General features: G+C 39.2%; 1 protein-coding gene across 1 annotated transcript in view; it reads right to left on the reverse strand.

Annotated features, from left to right (window-relative positions):
• Positions 1-15529, reverse strand: part of adamts17 (ADAM metallopeptidase with thrombospondin type 1 motif, 17) — a 108104-nt gene that overhangs the window by 65927 nt on the left and 26648 nt on the right. The window contains exons 4-7 of the mRNA XM_084923214.1: positions 13271-13443; positions 12246-12329; positions 6576-6733; positions 1469-1512 (exon numbers count right to left, since the gene is read on the reverse strand). Coding sequence (XP_084779340.1) covers positions 1469-1512; positions 6576-6733; positions 12246-12329; positions 13271-13443 — 459 coding nt within the window. The remainder of the gene's footprint in view (positions 1-1468; positions 1513-6575; positions 6734-12245; positions 12330-13270; positions 13444-15529) is intronic.

Consider the following 15529-nt stretch of genomic DNA (forward strand, 5'->3'; position numbering starts at 1 on the left):
TCTATTAACACCCATAAGAGCTGCAGTTTTGAAAATCCCCTTGACCTACTCATCGAGCTATTACAATTTGACTATGGTCAGACTTGCTTAAATCCTTGCTTGATTCATGTGTGCTCATTTTTCGTGCTTCTGTTAGCTGGGTCCCTCATAGATCCCACCCACTAACAGGTGCTATGTCGATCAGATATTCATTTTTTTTTCAGTTCACCTGTCAGTGGTCTTAATGTTATGCCTTATATCAATATATAATCTATAATCAAACTGGACCATTTTAATTAATTAATTTTTTTTATTTTTAAAATATTACAGAACGGAATAGGACTGGGGGGTAGGAGAGGGAAACACGTAGACAAGAGAAGTTGGGAAGAACCTCAAGAGAAGCAGAAGGAAAGAAAAACAGAGAGGAAGAGGGTCGGGGAGAAAACACACTAAAAATCTTCTAGATCACCTGTTGGAAAAAAAAAGAAAAGAACAAGCAAAAAGAGAACAACAGTAGGGAACCCACAGCAATAACCTAGATAAGCACAAGTAACAATAAATAATAAATACTGAATGCTACTGAGCGCAGATTAGACCGAAAATGCATGATATGCTTAGAGGCAGCAGCCAAGGAAGACAGTGTGCACACCTGTATGCACACAGGTATATATATATTCTATTTTGTAACTTTGTAATATATTCTGTTATTTAATTTATTTCTGTCACTGTTCTTATTATTGGAGCAATTAATTTCTTAATTAATAAAGTATTCTGATTCTGAAAAAGAGTTTTGACAGTGTTTTGTATGCTTAGTTTTTGAGATCCAGTATCAGAGAAATATTAATACTCAACTCATGAAGACAACTGTCAGAATTGTCATCATGTCTTCTTATTGAAGAAGACATGACGATCACATTTTACAGTGTACTCATTCTGGTCAGACTTTTCAGTCACTCAAAAGTCTGTAAGCCTGATCTTTGCTTGCCAGTCATAATAGCAATAATGATGACATAAACTGTGCAATTGAAATTGTAAAATGAGAGCTTTTGCATACTGGACACTCGTTCTTGTATGAAGAGACAAAAGCAGGGAGGCTTGTTTTTTCTGGTAAAGTGAAATAAATGTGATTATAAAGAACTCAGTGTGAGGTTTGGGGTCCTACAGTTTACTATTATCTATTACATGTTCCTTCAACAGAAATAATCAACATGACAGAAGCACAAAGAAATCTTCCACATTCATCACGATGTATTACAGAGATTTTTATAGTTGAGGAAAACATGAAAATAAATGGTTCAATTTTATCAAATGTTTAATGATCTCATTTTTTTGCATTCAATGGACTTTTGAAGTTTAAAGCATGAGGGAAAAGGAAATGCAGGTGGCAGAGTTTCTTGCAGCTGAACCTTTGAGTTCTGTGATTCTAGTGAGGGTTCAAGTATGTCTTATGTCAGTTGAGTGAGTGAGTGAGTGAGTGAGTGGTACTCACCCACAGTATCACATGGCTCATCTTTGTGAACACAGAAATCTGTTCTGAAAGAAGAAAAGAAAGAATTTGCAACACATTTACTGAGATTAGTTAAAACATTAAAGTGGAGTACATTTACACTTAGTATGGATTGTGCTAGAAAAATGATATGTCACGGTCCAGCGGGCAGACCGTATGGCGCGTGAGTGGAGGACCCAAATGCTTGAACAAAAGGCGAGCCTGTATTGGGCTAACACAAGAGAAACATAAATACAAGGCAAGATCAATGTGGGGTGAAACTAAAACTAAACATAAACTGGAAAAAAATAAATAACTGACAAGCTGTGATGAGACTGTGAAACAACTATGAACGCTATGACACCTATAAAACTATGACGATAACTATGAGAACTATGACAAGAGGTACATGACTAGACGAGAAGAACAGACATCCTTACAAAGACTGAATGACCACACAGAGACTAAATACACACAGGAGGTAATTAGGGGAAGTGGAAACACACGAACGTCATGACACCCACAGGGAAAGTGAAACTAAAACAATGAACATATCATCACAAGACCTCTACAAAACAACACAGGAAACGCTGAGAGATGTAGACATGGCACAGGCTTGACAACATGAAACCACACACACAGAAGACATGAACAGACTTATACCAGGGGATATGAAGAGACTCATAACTAAGGAGACATGAAAGGACCTAAACCAGACAACAACTCAAGGCAATTAATAATAACGCTAAGACATAAATAATCCCAAAATACAAAATAACTCAACTAAACCCTTAACTTAAAACTCGCACATGAATTAAACACAATATAAACATAAGAAAACAATACAAAATAACACAAAACGGTGGCCCGTGACAATATATCCGATTGGGTTTAAATGAATCTAAATGATTGAAGCCACCTCATAAGATGTGTGTTGTTAAAAATTTTTGCAGCAAATGCAAGTTGCTCTTCTGGACTTCACGATAAAGGGAAAACAATAAGGCAGTGAAAGCTAACCAACTTTGGTGCTAGCAGTATAGACCAGTAAGCTAACAAATTATACTGAGGAAGACAAAGAGAGAAGCCAAATAGGTAGATTAGGACAAGATAAGGAAATGGGCCCATCACACTCTGGACACAACCTGTTACAACTCCTCCCCTATGGTAGGCACAGAGTACACCAAAACAACCAGACACCTGTACAGCTCCTTGCTACAGACCATCACTCTGATGATGACTCCACGACACCTGCTAGTGAATTACAGTGTGCCATATATACTCCTAAAAAGCTGATTCTGTTCATCTGGACGTAGCATATTCAGTGGGAGAAACATTTCATCAAATACTTCTTCAGTCTCAGCTAAATGCAGGTTTCCCCAACATTATGAACAGTACATTTGCATAATAACTAAGAGGGCTATGAGGTCATTTTCTTGATCATTAATTGTCATCACCATTGATCAATAGCCACTGATCAAAGATCACTGATCAATGGCCATGAGTGACTTGACTCCCTGCTCAAACCAGCATTCCTCCCTGTCAAGTATGTGTACATCATAATGGAAAGAGTGGCCACTGGCCTTTAGTGTAAATAGACTGAATATATTCATATATGTTTTTAAATTCCCCTCTTGCCCCTGTGGGCAGTCGATCCCTCGAGCTCGGGTTCTACACCAGAGGCCTGGGAGCTCGAGGCTCCTGCACAGCATCTTTGCTGTTCCTAGGACAGCTTGGGGGTTGTTGAGTGCTCTTATTACCACTGGGACCACTGTTACCCTCACCCTTCACATCTTCTCGAGTTCTTGGTACTTCCTCAGCTTCTTCCTGATGTTACTGTCATTCAGCATAGCTACATCTTTCACTATGGCTGTCTTCTTCTGCTTGCCCACCAATACTAGCTCTGGTTGGTTAGCCATCACCAGTTTGTCTATCTGAAAGCCCCACACCATCTTAGCGCCGTCATTCTTGACCACCCTGGAATCCCATTTTGACCTCGGGACTTCAGGGCAATACTCGGCACAGATGTTCTGGTATACTACGCCGGCCACTTGGTTATGGCGTTCCATGTATGCCCTGCCTGCTAGCATCTTGCACCCTGCTGTTATGTGCTGGATTGTCTCTGGAGCATCTTTACACAGCCTGCACCTGGGGTCTTGCCTGGTGTGATAGACCTCAGCCTCTATGGATCTTGTGCTCAGAGCTTGTTCCTGTGCTGCCATGATTAGTGCCTCTGTGCTGTCGTTCAGTCCAGCTTTGTCCAGCCACTTTTAGGATTTCTGCCAGTGGTCTCTGCTTCCATGATGGTTCTTCTCCTCGCTCCACTTTTTCTTGGGTTTCTGCTGTCTCTGTCTCTCTGATTCTGATTGAGCTGAATTTTAAGTATAATGGCAAAGGCTGTTAAAACTTTATATTATAATTTATAACTAATATAAATTAGCAAAAAAAAATCATGCAAATTGATAGATTTGTAGCTTAAACCTATTCGCTGGAACGTTCAAGACAATTCAACTACACAGCAAAAAGCATTGAACACCAAGCAGAGCTCTTTATGATTCTTGTATACGAGGGAGACCAACTGGACAAACGCCGTTCCTTCACTTGACCCCAGACTCGTCCGCTCCCCCGTAACACTGCTCTTTATTGAGGTTACATGAATATACATAGGTTCATTAACATATGACGTCTACATACACACGAAGAGTACCTTGCCTGTGCGTTGTGTAAGTGTGTGTGTGTGTGTGTGTGTGTGTGTGTGTGTGTGTGTGTGGGGTCAGAGTGTGGCCCCATAACAGACTTCCCTAAACCTGCTGGTCTGGAAGTCCAGCAGTTCATCTAAACAAAAGGCACTTAGCCTAAAACAGACATAGATACGTTTATCCTACCATGAAACAATAAGAGCAGGTACGACCTCTCCCATGCTCCCAGCATGTGGGTGTGAATGCCAGAGCACTCTGGAATGCACAGAAAGTCTTTGCAGACTACTAAGGATCAGACCCCTATCAATATGACATCGACTACAAACTCTAAGCATATATGAGTAAATATTTCTAAGCATAAATGACAATCAACAATACAAATCTAACATTTATTGCACATACAAACATCAGGAGATAACCTCAAGGATGAGAACTTTTCTGTAAGTGTGACTGTCTTCATAAGAAGTTTGTGAGTTCCCAAGGAAAAGTAATACATCATGAGCATAAAGGCTTACTTTATGGTCTGTATTTTCAGTTTTAACTTAACATTTTGTCAAATTGGTGCTGCTAGTGGCTCAATGAAAATGACAAGAAGTGAGGGGGAAACTGGACAGGCCTCGTCTGGCGCCTCTTTGTAGCTGGAAGCTTTGGGAAGTAGGATGGTTAGTTATAGCACAAGCATTTGTAAAGCCTTATAGTGTTTTGATCCAATCGATGAAGAATTAACCAAATAGGTTGTAAGTAAGGTTCCCAGTCGAATCCTTAATAGAGTAAATCTTTTTTTTCTTTATTTAGCTTTGACTGGTTAACAAACATTTTCCAGATTTATTACCATGTCCAAAGTTCTTCAAATGCAACCTGGTGTATTAAGTCTTCCATTCTTAATTGGTGGTGTGACTGTTTCTTGTGTTAGAGAGGCAGACACTGGCACATGACCACTGATATTGATCAAATGAATATGAGTGTCTGTGATATCCTTCATAATGGAGCTGCTAACTTAAAAACGGTCTAAGTGAGAATGTGCATGGTTTACTGGTGAAAGGAAGGTGTAATCAGACATGAGTGTGTCTAAGTTGTATGGTTGTATGTGTCTGTGCTGTATATTTATGTAGTTAACTGCAGCACTGTGGACAAAGCAAACATGACGGCTGTTTAAATGAACTGCTTATTCATCAATGTTACGACTCTAGAAGATTATTTTGTTACTTGTATACTAAGATGCGGCTTTCTTTCTCCTGTGCCAACATTATGCTTGACCCTGTCGATCGGAGAAGTGCAAGTATATGGGATTTCTTTTAATGAAGCAATATCCTGCTTCCTGCCTCTGGGCAGTTAAGTTCTGATAGGCACTAGGGTAATAAAGATTTAGGGGGGACCCTATATACGTAGAGCCCGGTTCCTTTGTTCAGTTGAATTCGTCACTACAACGCCAAAGTGCCTTGTGCTGACTGAACTCCGTCTTGCAAGAATAAAACCTACTCTTCAATGCACTCAATTTCCACAACAACTTGGTATCAGAAGTGACACCTACACTGATACAGACAACAATTAAACATTTAGAGCAGAAGGATTCTGCTCTAAATGTAAAATACTCACACGAAGCTTTTCTCACTTATACTTTGATTATTACTGGCAACGATATTGAATGTAGGATAGATTCTGGTGCCACGCACTCTGTCATCACAGCAGCTGACATTCCTGAGCAACCTGCTTTGAACGGGCATTTCATGTGTTCTGTGCAGAGGTTGATGTCTTATTTTTACACCTCATGGCATTAAGGGTTATAAAAACAGAAAACATTGTCACATCTCAAACTTTGACATGATTGAGGACCAGTATATATATGAATGGCTGCCGGTAATCACACTCTTTGTGCAGCTGTTCTTCAGAAGGCTCATAAGCATGTTTCAGCCTCTCTCACAGAAGTTGATTTTATGCTACCAACAAACTTGAATTGTATTGCATCTCTGCAGGTCCTGACATAAGATTTGAAACCCAGTGGTTAAAAGTGTTTAATTATGTCATCACTGCTGACTGCATGTACTGGCAAGACAGCACGTGCTTCTTCACTGTCTGTCTCACCCCACCTCAGTGGGAGTTATTCAGTATTTATCATTCTGCACCTCACACATCTCTGAGCAAACACAAACATAAATGCTGGCAAGACATTGGTGTATTTGCCTATAAGTATCAGGCAGCACATGATTGGACCCTAATAGAACAAGATAGAGTTTTCTATTCACCATCTTCTATGGCACTGGTCTGGCCTGGGGAGTGGGGGAACTGCAGAGTCACATTTATATAATGCTCAGGTTTTGCTATGACGGGGAACAACAATCAGACTCAATAACATGACAGCTCTCTTCCTCACAGTGAAGTTCTAAGAAGCTTTAAAACAGTTCATAGCTGCATACCTGGTGACCAATACAGCACTGTCCACTGGAGGGACATCATCTCTTCCACCGGGAACATGGTTGGTACCAAGGTACCAAGGCCCACCAAATTCTTGATGCTGCCAGTGACAGAAGCTCTCCAGAGATCTTTCTCCATGATGGCCCACCTTTAGCTTTTCCTGGAGAACAAAGACACTAAATTAATTTAATTCTGATAATAATGAAAAAAAAATTGGGACTTATGCACAATGAACATTATGTCATTAGGCTGGTTGGTTTGACACAACAAAATGGCTGAAGGCGAAGCCAATAGGTGCTTTGATAACCTGCTCAAAAACCCAATGGCCTATGTGAGTCCATCTGCTGTAAGGAAGCTTCCTTGGATCACTTGTTTGGGGATCTTCCCTGCATAACCATGATATTTTAGAAGGGACACACATCTTCCAAAACGTTCAATTTTTATCTTATCAGTCCACAGAGTATTTCCAAAAAAGTTTAAGGGATCGTCAAGATGTTTTCCGGCAAAATTGAGACAAGCCTTTATGTTCCTTTTTCCTTTTAGAACTCCGTTGTTGCTCAGTCTCTTTCTTATGGTGGAGTCATAAACACTAACCTTAACTGAGGCAAGTGAGGCCTGCAGTTCTTTGGATATTGTTCTGGGGTCTTTTGTAACCTCTTGGATAAGTCACCGCTGCACTACTCTGGTAATTTTGCTCTGCCAGCCACTCCTGAGAAGGTTCATCACTGTTCTATGTTTTGACTTTATAGCCTTTCCCAGACTAAGAGATCTCAATTACTTTGTTTCTCATTCGCTGCTGAATTTCATTGGATCCCAGAAGTCTGACCAGACTGCAGATGGTCTAATGATGCTTTGTTTAGGCAGGTGAATGATGAATGGTAAATGGCCTGTATTTGTACAGCGCTTTACAGTACAGTAATCCAATCTTGAAGAAACAAAAGCATGAATAACAGTTTCCAAGCCTGTTTGTGGGATAATATTACTTAGCTTAACAATATTTTGTAACTAATATAAACATGAATTAACCAGAGTATGAACATGAACATCTGAAGGAAAACCAGACTCAAAATTTGCCCCGATGTTTCTGATGGAAGACTTGGCATAAGAGGCTAACGGACCAAGAGTTTCCATTATTGAAGTTGTATGCTCTTCTGGAGCACAATCAAGAATTTCAGCTTTTCCTGATGAAGTTGAAGAAAAGTTTTATCCATCCAGCCTTTTCCAAAGCCTAAGCACTTGTGTAAGACATGCAGATTCAATACCTCATTAGGCTTAAAATGGATGTATAAATGAATATCATCTGTGTAGCAGGTATATGAGACCTCTACTCAAAATGTGCTGAAGAGGGATCATGTAAACCAGAAATAGTAAGGTCCCCAAAAAAGAACCCTGAGGTACACCAAAATTAAGATGGCTTAAGGAAGACCTATAATTGGAAGCAGCCACACAAAGAGAACAATCAGAAAGATATGAAGTAAACAGTTGTAAGGCAGATCCCGATACACTGGCCCAATACCTCAACCTGTCAAGCGAGATCTGGTGATCACTGTACCACCAGATCTCGCTTGGTTGATACAGTGGTTGAGAACAGAACAATTTCCTGTGTCACTTTGCACCAAAACATCATTAGACACTCTGAGAAGAGCTCTCTCCTTTGAATGTCCTTTACGGAACTCAGATTGAAATTTATCAAGAATGCTGTATTTATCTAAAGCAGCAGTTAGCTTAGCTTATCAATAATCTTGGTAAGAAATGGTAATTTAGAGATTGGTCTATAGATGACCAATAGAAGGGTCAAGTTTGGGCTTTTTTTAGTATAGGGTGAATAACAGCATTCTTGAAGTAAACCAGACTTAACCAGAGGCCAGAGAGGGATTAGCTATGTGGATACAAGAACAGATGGACCGAAAAACATCTTTAAACAGGGATCCAGGTAAAATGTCTAAACAACAAGAAGAGGCTCCACAGCATATGGTCATAGTGAATTCTGTCTCTAGCTTACTAACATAAACCAATGTAAAACAGCAAACCAACCAACCTCTGTAATGACAGAAGACGGCGCTACACATGTTTTTTAAACTTAAATTTTAAGCACTTATTTCTTACATTCAGCTTCACAGACAGTATTTAACAATGCTCGAGCATGGTTTAAACTGGCTTTTATAAATGTATGTCTGTGAAGGTTCTCAGTCATCCAGGTCATCGTAGTCAAAGGAGCTTGCAAAGAAAAGCGTCTGGACTTCTTTAAGTTGCTTGAAGACGTTTCACCTCTCATCCGAGAAGCTTCTTCAGTTCTAAGGTCAAATGGCGGAGAGTCCCAGATTTAAACCTAGTGGGAGTATCCCCCCACAGAGGGACAAAAGGACCCCCTGATGATCCTCTAATCGCCTGAGCCAAGGTGTGAAACTGGGTGTGGGTCCCAATCAGCCAGGGTTTCGGGTGAGCTCATTGTGAAACCTGGCCCCACCTTATCATGCGAATTCCTGAGGTCAGATGGCCCAGGATGTGAGTGGGCGTTAAGGCGTCTGGGGAGGGAACTCAAAACTGGATTATAGGTGGCAGAGAGTTGGTGTCGTAAACCCCCACCTCTGTTCAAAGATGGTCGCTCACAGTGGACATAGATGCTTCTTTCACTCCTCTTTCAAACCATCTGTCCTCTCTGTCCAAAATGTGAACATTGGCGTCCTCGAAAGAGTGACCTTTGACCTTTGGGTGCAGATGGACTGCTGAGTCTTGTCCTGTGGAGGTGGCTCTTCTATGTTGTGCCATGCGCTTGTGAAGTGGCTGTTTGGTCTCTCCGATGTAGAGGTCTGGGCATTCCTCGCTACACTGTACAGCATACACCACGTTGTTAAGTTTGTGTTTAGGAGTTTTGTCTTTCGGGTGAACCAGTTTCTGTCTGAGCGTGTTGCTGGCTCTGAAATGCACCGGGATGTCGTGCTTGGAGAAAACTCTCCTGAGTTTCTCTGATACACCGGCTCAGAGAAACTCAGGAGAGGTGAAAACGTCTTCAAACGTCTTCAAGCAACTTAAAGAAGTCCAGACGCTTTTCTTTGCAAGCTCCTTAGACTTTTATAAATGTAGTGTTTCATTTTCACTTTAACTTTAAGCACTTACTTTTTAAGGTTTTTAAGAACATGCTTAGCACCATCTTGTGCCAGTACACAATGTGATGTCACTGGGTTGGGTGGTTGATTGATTGGGTTCAACTGACAAACATTAGTTCATATTAGTTAACTAACAAAAGCACCAACAACTCAGGAGAAAAATAAGGACACTAAAACTAAAAAAAGCAGTCTAAGGAGGTCACTTTTCCACTGCTCCTGGCTGCAACAATGAGTTTTATGTTAAGAAACCAATGATTTCAGTCTGTCTCTTTAGCAGTAAGTGCTTCTTTGATGTTTGACTACCTACACAGACACAGGGAAATCCACCTGTTAGCTGTAATATTTAGGTTTGTAAAGCACTTTATAAATGAGCACTGTGTGGACGAGAGCCTGTTTGAATCAGGTAGTTCATGGGACCGACAAGCTGGAGACTCTGGTCTGGTCGCGTGTACTGAGCTGATGCCATAAGCAGTATTTTATGCAATACAATAATCTTTAACACAACAACATAACAGCTTACTACATGCACATCACACCACAAACATAACTATGTTTCTTACTGAAGCACGATTGGGAAAGAAAAGAGGTTGATGTATGCGATGAAAAAAGCAAAACAAAAAACAGACTCAGAGGAAAAGATGTCACAACTTTTTTAAAGACCTTTTTTACCCCTCAAGTCATGTCCCTGAATGGATTACTTCATATTAGAAGTGAGGAAAAGCAAAGCCCAAATGTGAGCGAGTGACCCCTTTTTACTAAATTTAGAGTGTCAGACACCAGGTTGTTGGTCTGGGGACTCAAAAAGATTCTGCTCAACGCTATACTTATTTACACTGTGGAGGAGAGTGCTTTACAAACCTGAGCATTACAGCTAACAGGTAGATTTTTCCATTTCAATGTAACTAGTGTTAAAACTATGCTTCAATAACAGCAATCCTGCCTACCTTTTTATTAGGGCCCATTTTCTTTCACGAGCAACCAGCTAGGCTCGGTTCAGAATATCTGGCGAGGCTCAAATCAACATCGCTCCGATTCTGCTCGCCAATGGTGATCTTCTCCTCAACTCAATCAAGCCCCATGTTGGGCGCAGAATTGTCTGTTTTTTTATGAGAGAGAAAACAAATATGCTCAAATTACAAGTTTTCCCAATTTATTATCAAACGGTTAGGATTTCAGATTACTTTTACATGCCGCCATGGACCTCCATCTCTCTGGCTCAGAGACAAAAGGCTGGTACACCTAGGCAGACAAAATAATTTCCCTCAGGATAAATAAAGTTCTTATCTTATCTTATCTGTATGTATGTTAAAACGATTGGTCAAAAGTTGGAGGAAAGCCTTTAGACCTCATGTACGGCTCACGTTTCAACTTCTACAAATTTCTGAACATCTCCTTTTATAGAGATGACACTTTTGCATGCAACAATGCCATCACCATGGCAACTGCCTCTCGTCCTCTGGTCAGGCCTGTAGAAGGTGGGAGGAATGCATTCCCAGACACCTGAATTTATGGCCCTGTTTTCTTGTATGTATCACAACCCTCACCCACATACCTGACAGGGGGTCATAGTGTAACAGTCTGCATTCAAAACTACCTGATATTACATAAATTTGTGCAGTAAAGGATAAACCACATGTGTGACGCAAATTATGAGGTATATAGCCTTAAAGATAAAAATAAATTCTAACACTAGCCAAACAACGGAAGACCCACTTGGACAGAACTGAAAGTGGACAGCATATTCTTCATTTGTTAACATGAAACTTGTTGTTGCAGCCAGGGGGAATACCAAAGTGACCCCCGAAACCGAATTATAGTTTTAGTCTCTTTATATTCCATTTAGTCTTGGCTTTTGTTCTTAATTAGCTTACATAAACTAATGTACGTCTATTAGCAGCAAACAACCAACCAACACACCCGCTGGACTACAGTATGTGTGCTTTTTTTTATTAATCCTTTATTTATCCAGGTAAAAATCTCATTGAGATTAAAAATCTCATTTCCAAGAGAGACCTGGCATCATGGCAACAAAAGTTACATACCACATAAGTACATAACATTTAAAACAAATACAATATCCCATACCAACATGTGTAAAACAAATAATTTTGTTGCCATTTGTTGTCTTTGTGCGAACTGGAATCAAAGATAGTGAGTTACACTATATGTAATCATTGAATTGTATACATAGTACACCACATTTTACGAAAACAGGGTTATAAAAGTGAAAGAAATGTCATCATAAAGCAATTTTAACACACTCAAAGGATGCACACAAGGCACACCTTGAGAATAAATCTTTGCATAGATAAAATTTAGAAAAAAGCCTGTAAAGTTTGGGCAGATTGTTTTGAAAGAGAAAAAGGGGATTTTTTAATTTCTTTTTTCACACACACACACACACACACACACACACACACACACACACACACACACACACACACACACACACACACACACACACACACCTCAGAGAGAGGTAATGTCACAAACTTATGAAACTCAGGTTGTTAGGGTTGAAAGCAATTTTAATATGGGTCAAAGAAGGCGAAATGTCAGACTTACTGGGCGGTTGTAAAGCAGCATCAGCTTGGTGACTCGAATGTCTAGTCTAACTCTGAGACTCGGGTGATGAAACATATTGTAGACCTGAAAGAATGAGAATTAGTACAACTGAACCATGTGAAAAGTCATATAAAGGAAAAAAATCATCAACATACTTGAGTGAATGTCAAAATTTATGGGACAATTTTCTGATAACATCCATTAGAAATAATGCATGAATGGATGGATAACCTGCTAATGCAAATAAACTGACTATTGCAAATGAATATTTTAATCCACTTGGATTAGATAGTTGACATCAACATCACATTTTTCTATCAGACATAAATTAAACAACTCTACCTAACAAAGCCTAAACAGATATTAACTGGTTATGTATTTTAAAAGATTTGGGGTTTGTTAATTTGGTTATGAGCAGCATTATTGTGCAGTGGTGCAAACACATGACTAGCTTGTCATGTTAAGTGGTGATTCTAAATTGGCTCTAAGTGTAAGAGAGTGTAGTTGCCTGCATTAATGTTGTGAGTGTAAGGGTAACACACTCGAGTGTGTAAAGTCGCCTGATGATAATGTGATAGGCTTCAGTCCCTCTGCAACAAAATTGTTTAAGAATTTAGGAAAATCGATCTGTATTTAAAGTGCACTGGGTTTCCGAGTTTAGTACGCCAAGGTTAAAAGTGCACCAAGTTTCCAAGGTAGTATTGTAAGTATGAGACCAAACAGTACACAAGTAAGAAGGCTGAAATTGCAAATTTCAGTATAACTTTAAGATAGTTATACTGGCAAACACTAAAAAAGTTATTCCTACTGCTACCATGTGATGGTTTTTTAATGAAGTTGACTTAAATGCTCACATATTAAATACAGAGTAACTTCTTTCAACATTTGTACTGGTTTACTGGTTTAGAAATGTATCAGTCTCTGTATTTAAATAAACACTTATATGTATTTGAATAAACAGTTTAGGTTTGACTTAAACTCAAGTGAGGGAAGTCAAAAACCGTGTTTGATTCTAAAAATCTTACCATATTCATAACAGTCAATAGGAACCTCTGTGCTGCCTCACCACCATGGTACTGGACCATGTCCGAATCTGCTACCACCACTGTCTCCAGAGTGTAGACTTCGTGCAGGCGAATGGCATCTCTCTTCACACGACCCTCCTCATTCACTTTTGAACTACTTTCTTTCTTCCTTCCTACCACAAAAGGAAGACTAAATTTAAAAACAGTATGCCAGAAGTATGTACAAATCATTTAAAAAATAACTACATCCTATGAAAAAACTTCCAAATAAACATTTTAAAACTTAATTATCTTAGATTCAGTCTTTGATTTGAAAAGATGCCGTACTTAAACACGAACACTTTGATCATTTATAATAATAATAATAATAATAATAATAATAATAATAATAATAAAGAGATGTAATGTTTTGTAGAAAAAGTGCAACCTTTGAAAAAGAGCCTGATATTGCCTAGATGAAACTTCTAGAATTGGGAGAACTGTTCAACAGATTTGTACGCCTGCTAAAATGTTCAATGTCTGCAAAATTCCTCTAATTGTGAATAGTTTAATGATAACTTTTTAAAAGTTGTATTCTCTTTCCCCGAAATATAAGGTAAATAAAACACTAGCATAACATATTACAATAATCAATATCACTTACACTCGATGGCTGCTACCTACCGACAAATGCAATATCCTTTTTAGCACAACTGTATTTAGACTTTTATATTTGCTGTTTCATTTTATTCTGCGGAATGAATGATGAGGGAAAGCATGTAAGAATGTATGTATCAGTGTTGGGCAAAATACTATGAAAAGGTAATTAGTTTTGGTTAATAGTTACTTTTTCAAAAAAGTAACTGGGTTAGTAACTCAGTTACAATATTATAAAAGTAACTAATTACTAGGAAAAGTAACTATTGGCGTACTTAAAAAAATGAACAAAAACATAAAATCAGAGTAGAAAAAAGTTATATGTTTTACTGTAAGAACCACGAACATGTTTAATGAATCATTAAGTTGAAATGCAAAGATAAATTGTAAACTTTAAGAAGTTATGAACAAGTTTTGTAAACAACAAAGTTTTTTGCAGCTATTCACCTAAAATGCAGCCAAGGCATTTTTAAAATAACTATTTCAAACTATTTACAGAACAATCAGCTGAACTACATCAAATAAGATGCCACACAAATGATTTGTGCCACTATAAGATAATGGACCTTATCACAAGCGTGATACCTGCAGGACTGACAGCAGGAGGTGTATCACTCCTGTTTCCACCTGGAGACACCGTTTACACTGTAATCTGACTTTGGTGGGTTTTTGGCAGCAACTGTGACAACCAGCAGTCGCCTCATTGTTCTGACACACACACAAAAAAATATCGACTACACTACACACTAACTACACAAGACAACACACTAACAACACAATCCAAACACGCTAAACGTCACAAATATCTCACATCTCAAAACTCTCTCTCTCTTTCTTTTGCTCTCTCTCTCGCTGCCATTGCTCCTACAACTTTCCCCTCTTCCTGCCATGTTGCCAAATCATTTTTGATTGGTCAATATGGTACTTCTTTTTTTTGGTCACAAGCGCTATCCTTAGACAGTAAACACATCAATAGTATTCAGGAAAAAACATTGTATATATCAGCGGTCCCAAACCTTTTTTGCGCCACGGACCGGTTTATGCCCGACAATATTTTCCCGGACCGGCCTTTAAGGTGTCGCAGATAAATACAACAAAATAAAACTAGTACCGGTACCGAAAAAAAGAAGATTTACTCATAACACACGTGAAAAGACCCAGGAAAACCGAGTTAACGATAAAAACGATAACAAAATAACGCTGAAAACCGATAAAAACCCTGAAAACCATACATTTCACACCTGAGCCTCAACTCTCGTGGCCCGGTACCAAACGACTCACGGACCCCCCGGGGGTTGGGGACCGCTGGTATATATTTTTTATCGTGACTCTGGTTTTACGTGGCCTATCAACACAATTTAAAAAAACAGGTATATAGTTTGAAGTCCACACTTTTAACACAAAAATAGAGACTCGGGCTTGTCTTGGGCTGACATAGCATCTTGTTACTATGTCACCTTAAACAAGTCATGTGATTTGTTTAACATGATTACTTTTCTTTCTCAGCCAATCAGCAGCACACGTGCGATTGTTTCAACCCCTAACTCCGAATAAGCTGAAGACAGCTTCAACCGCGTATTGAAAAAGTTAAAATAAACAGTAGTAACGCATCTGCACCTTGTT

Source organism: Perissodus microlepis, chromosome 1, assembly GCF_051167445.1.
Source record: "Perissodus microlepis isolate ML-2025 ecotype Zambia chromosome 1, ASM5116744v1, whole genome shotgun sequence".
Classification (NCBI taxonomy): Eukaryota; Metazoa; Chordata; class Actinopteri; order Cichliformes; family Cichlidae; genus Perissodus; species Perissodus microlepis.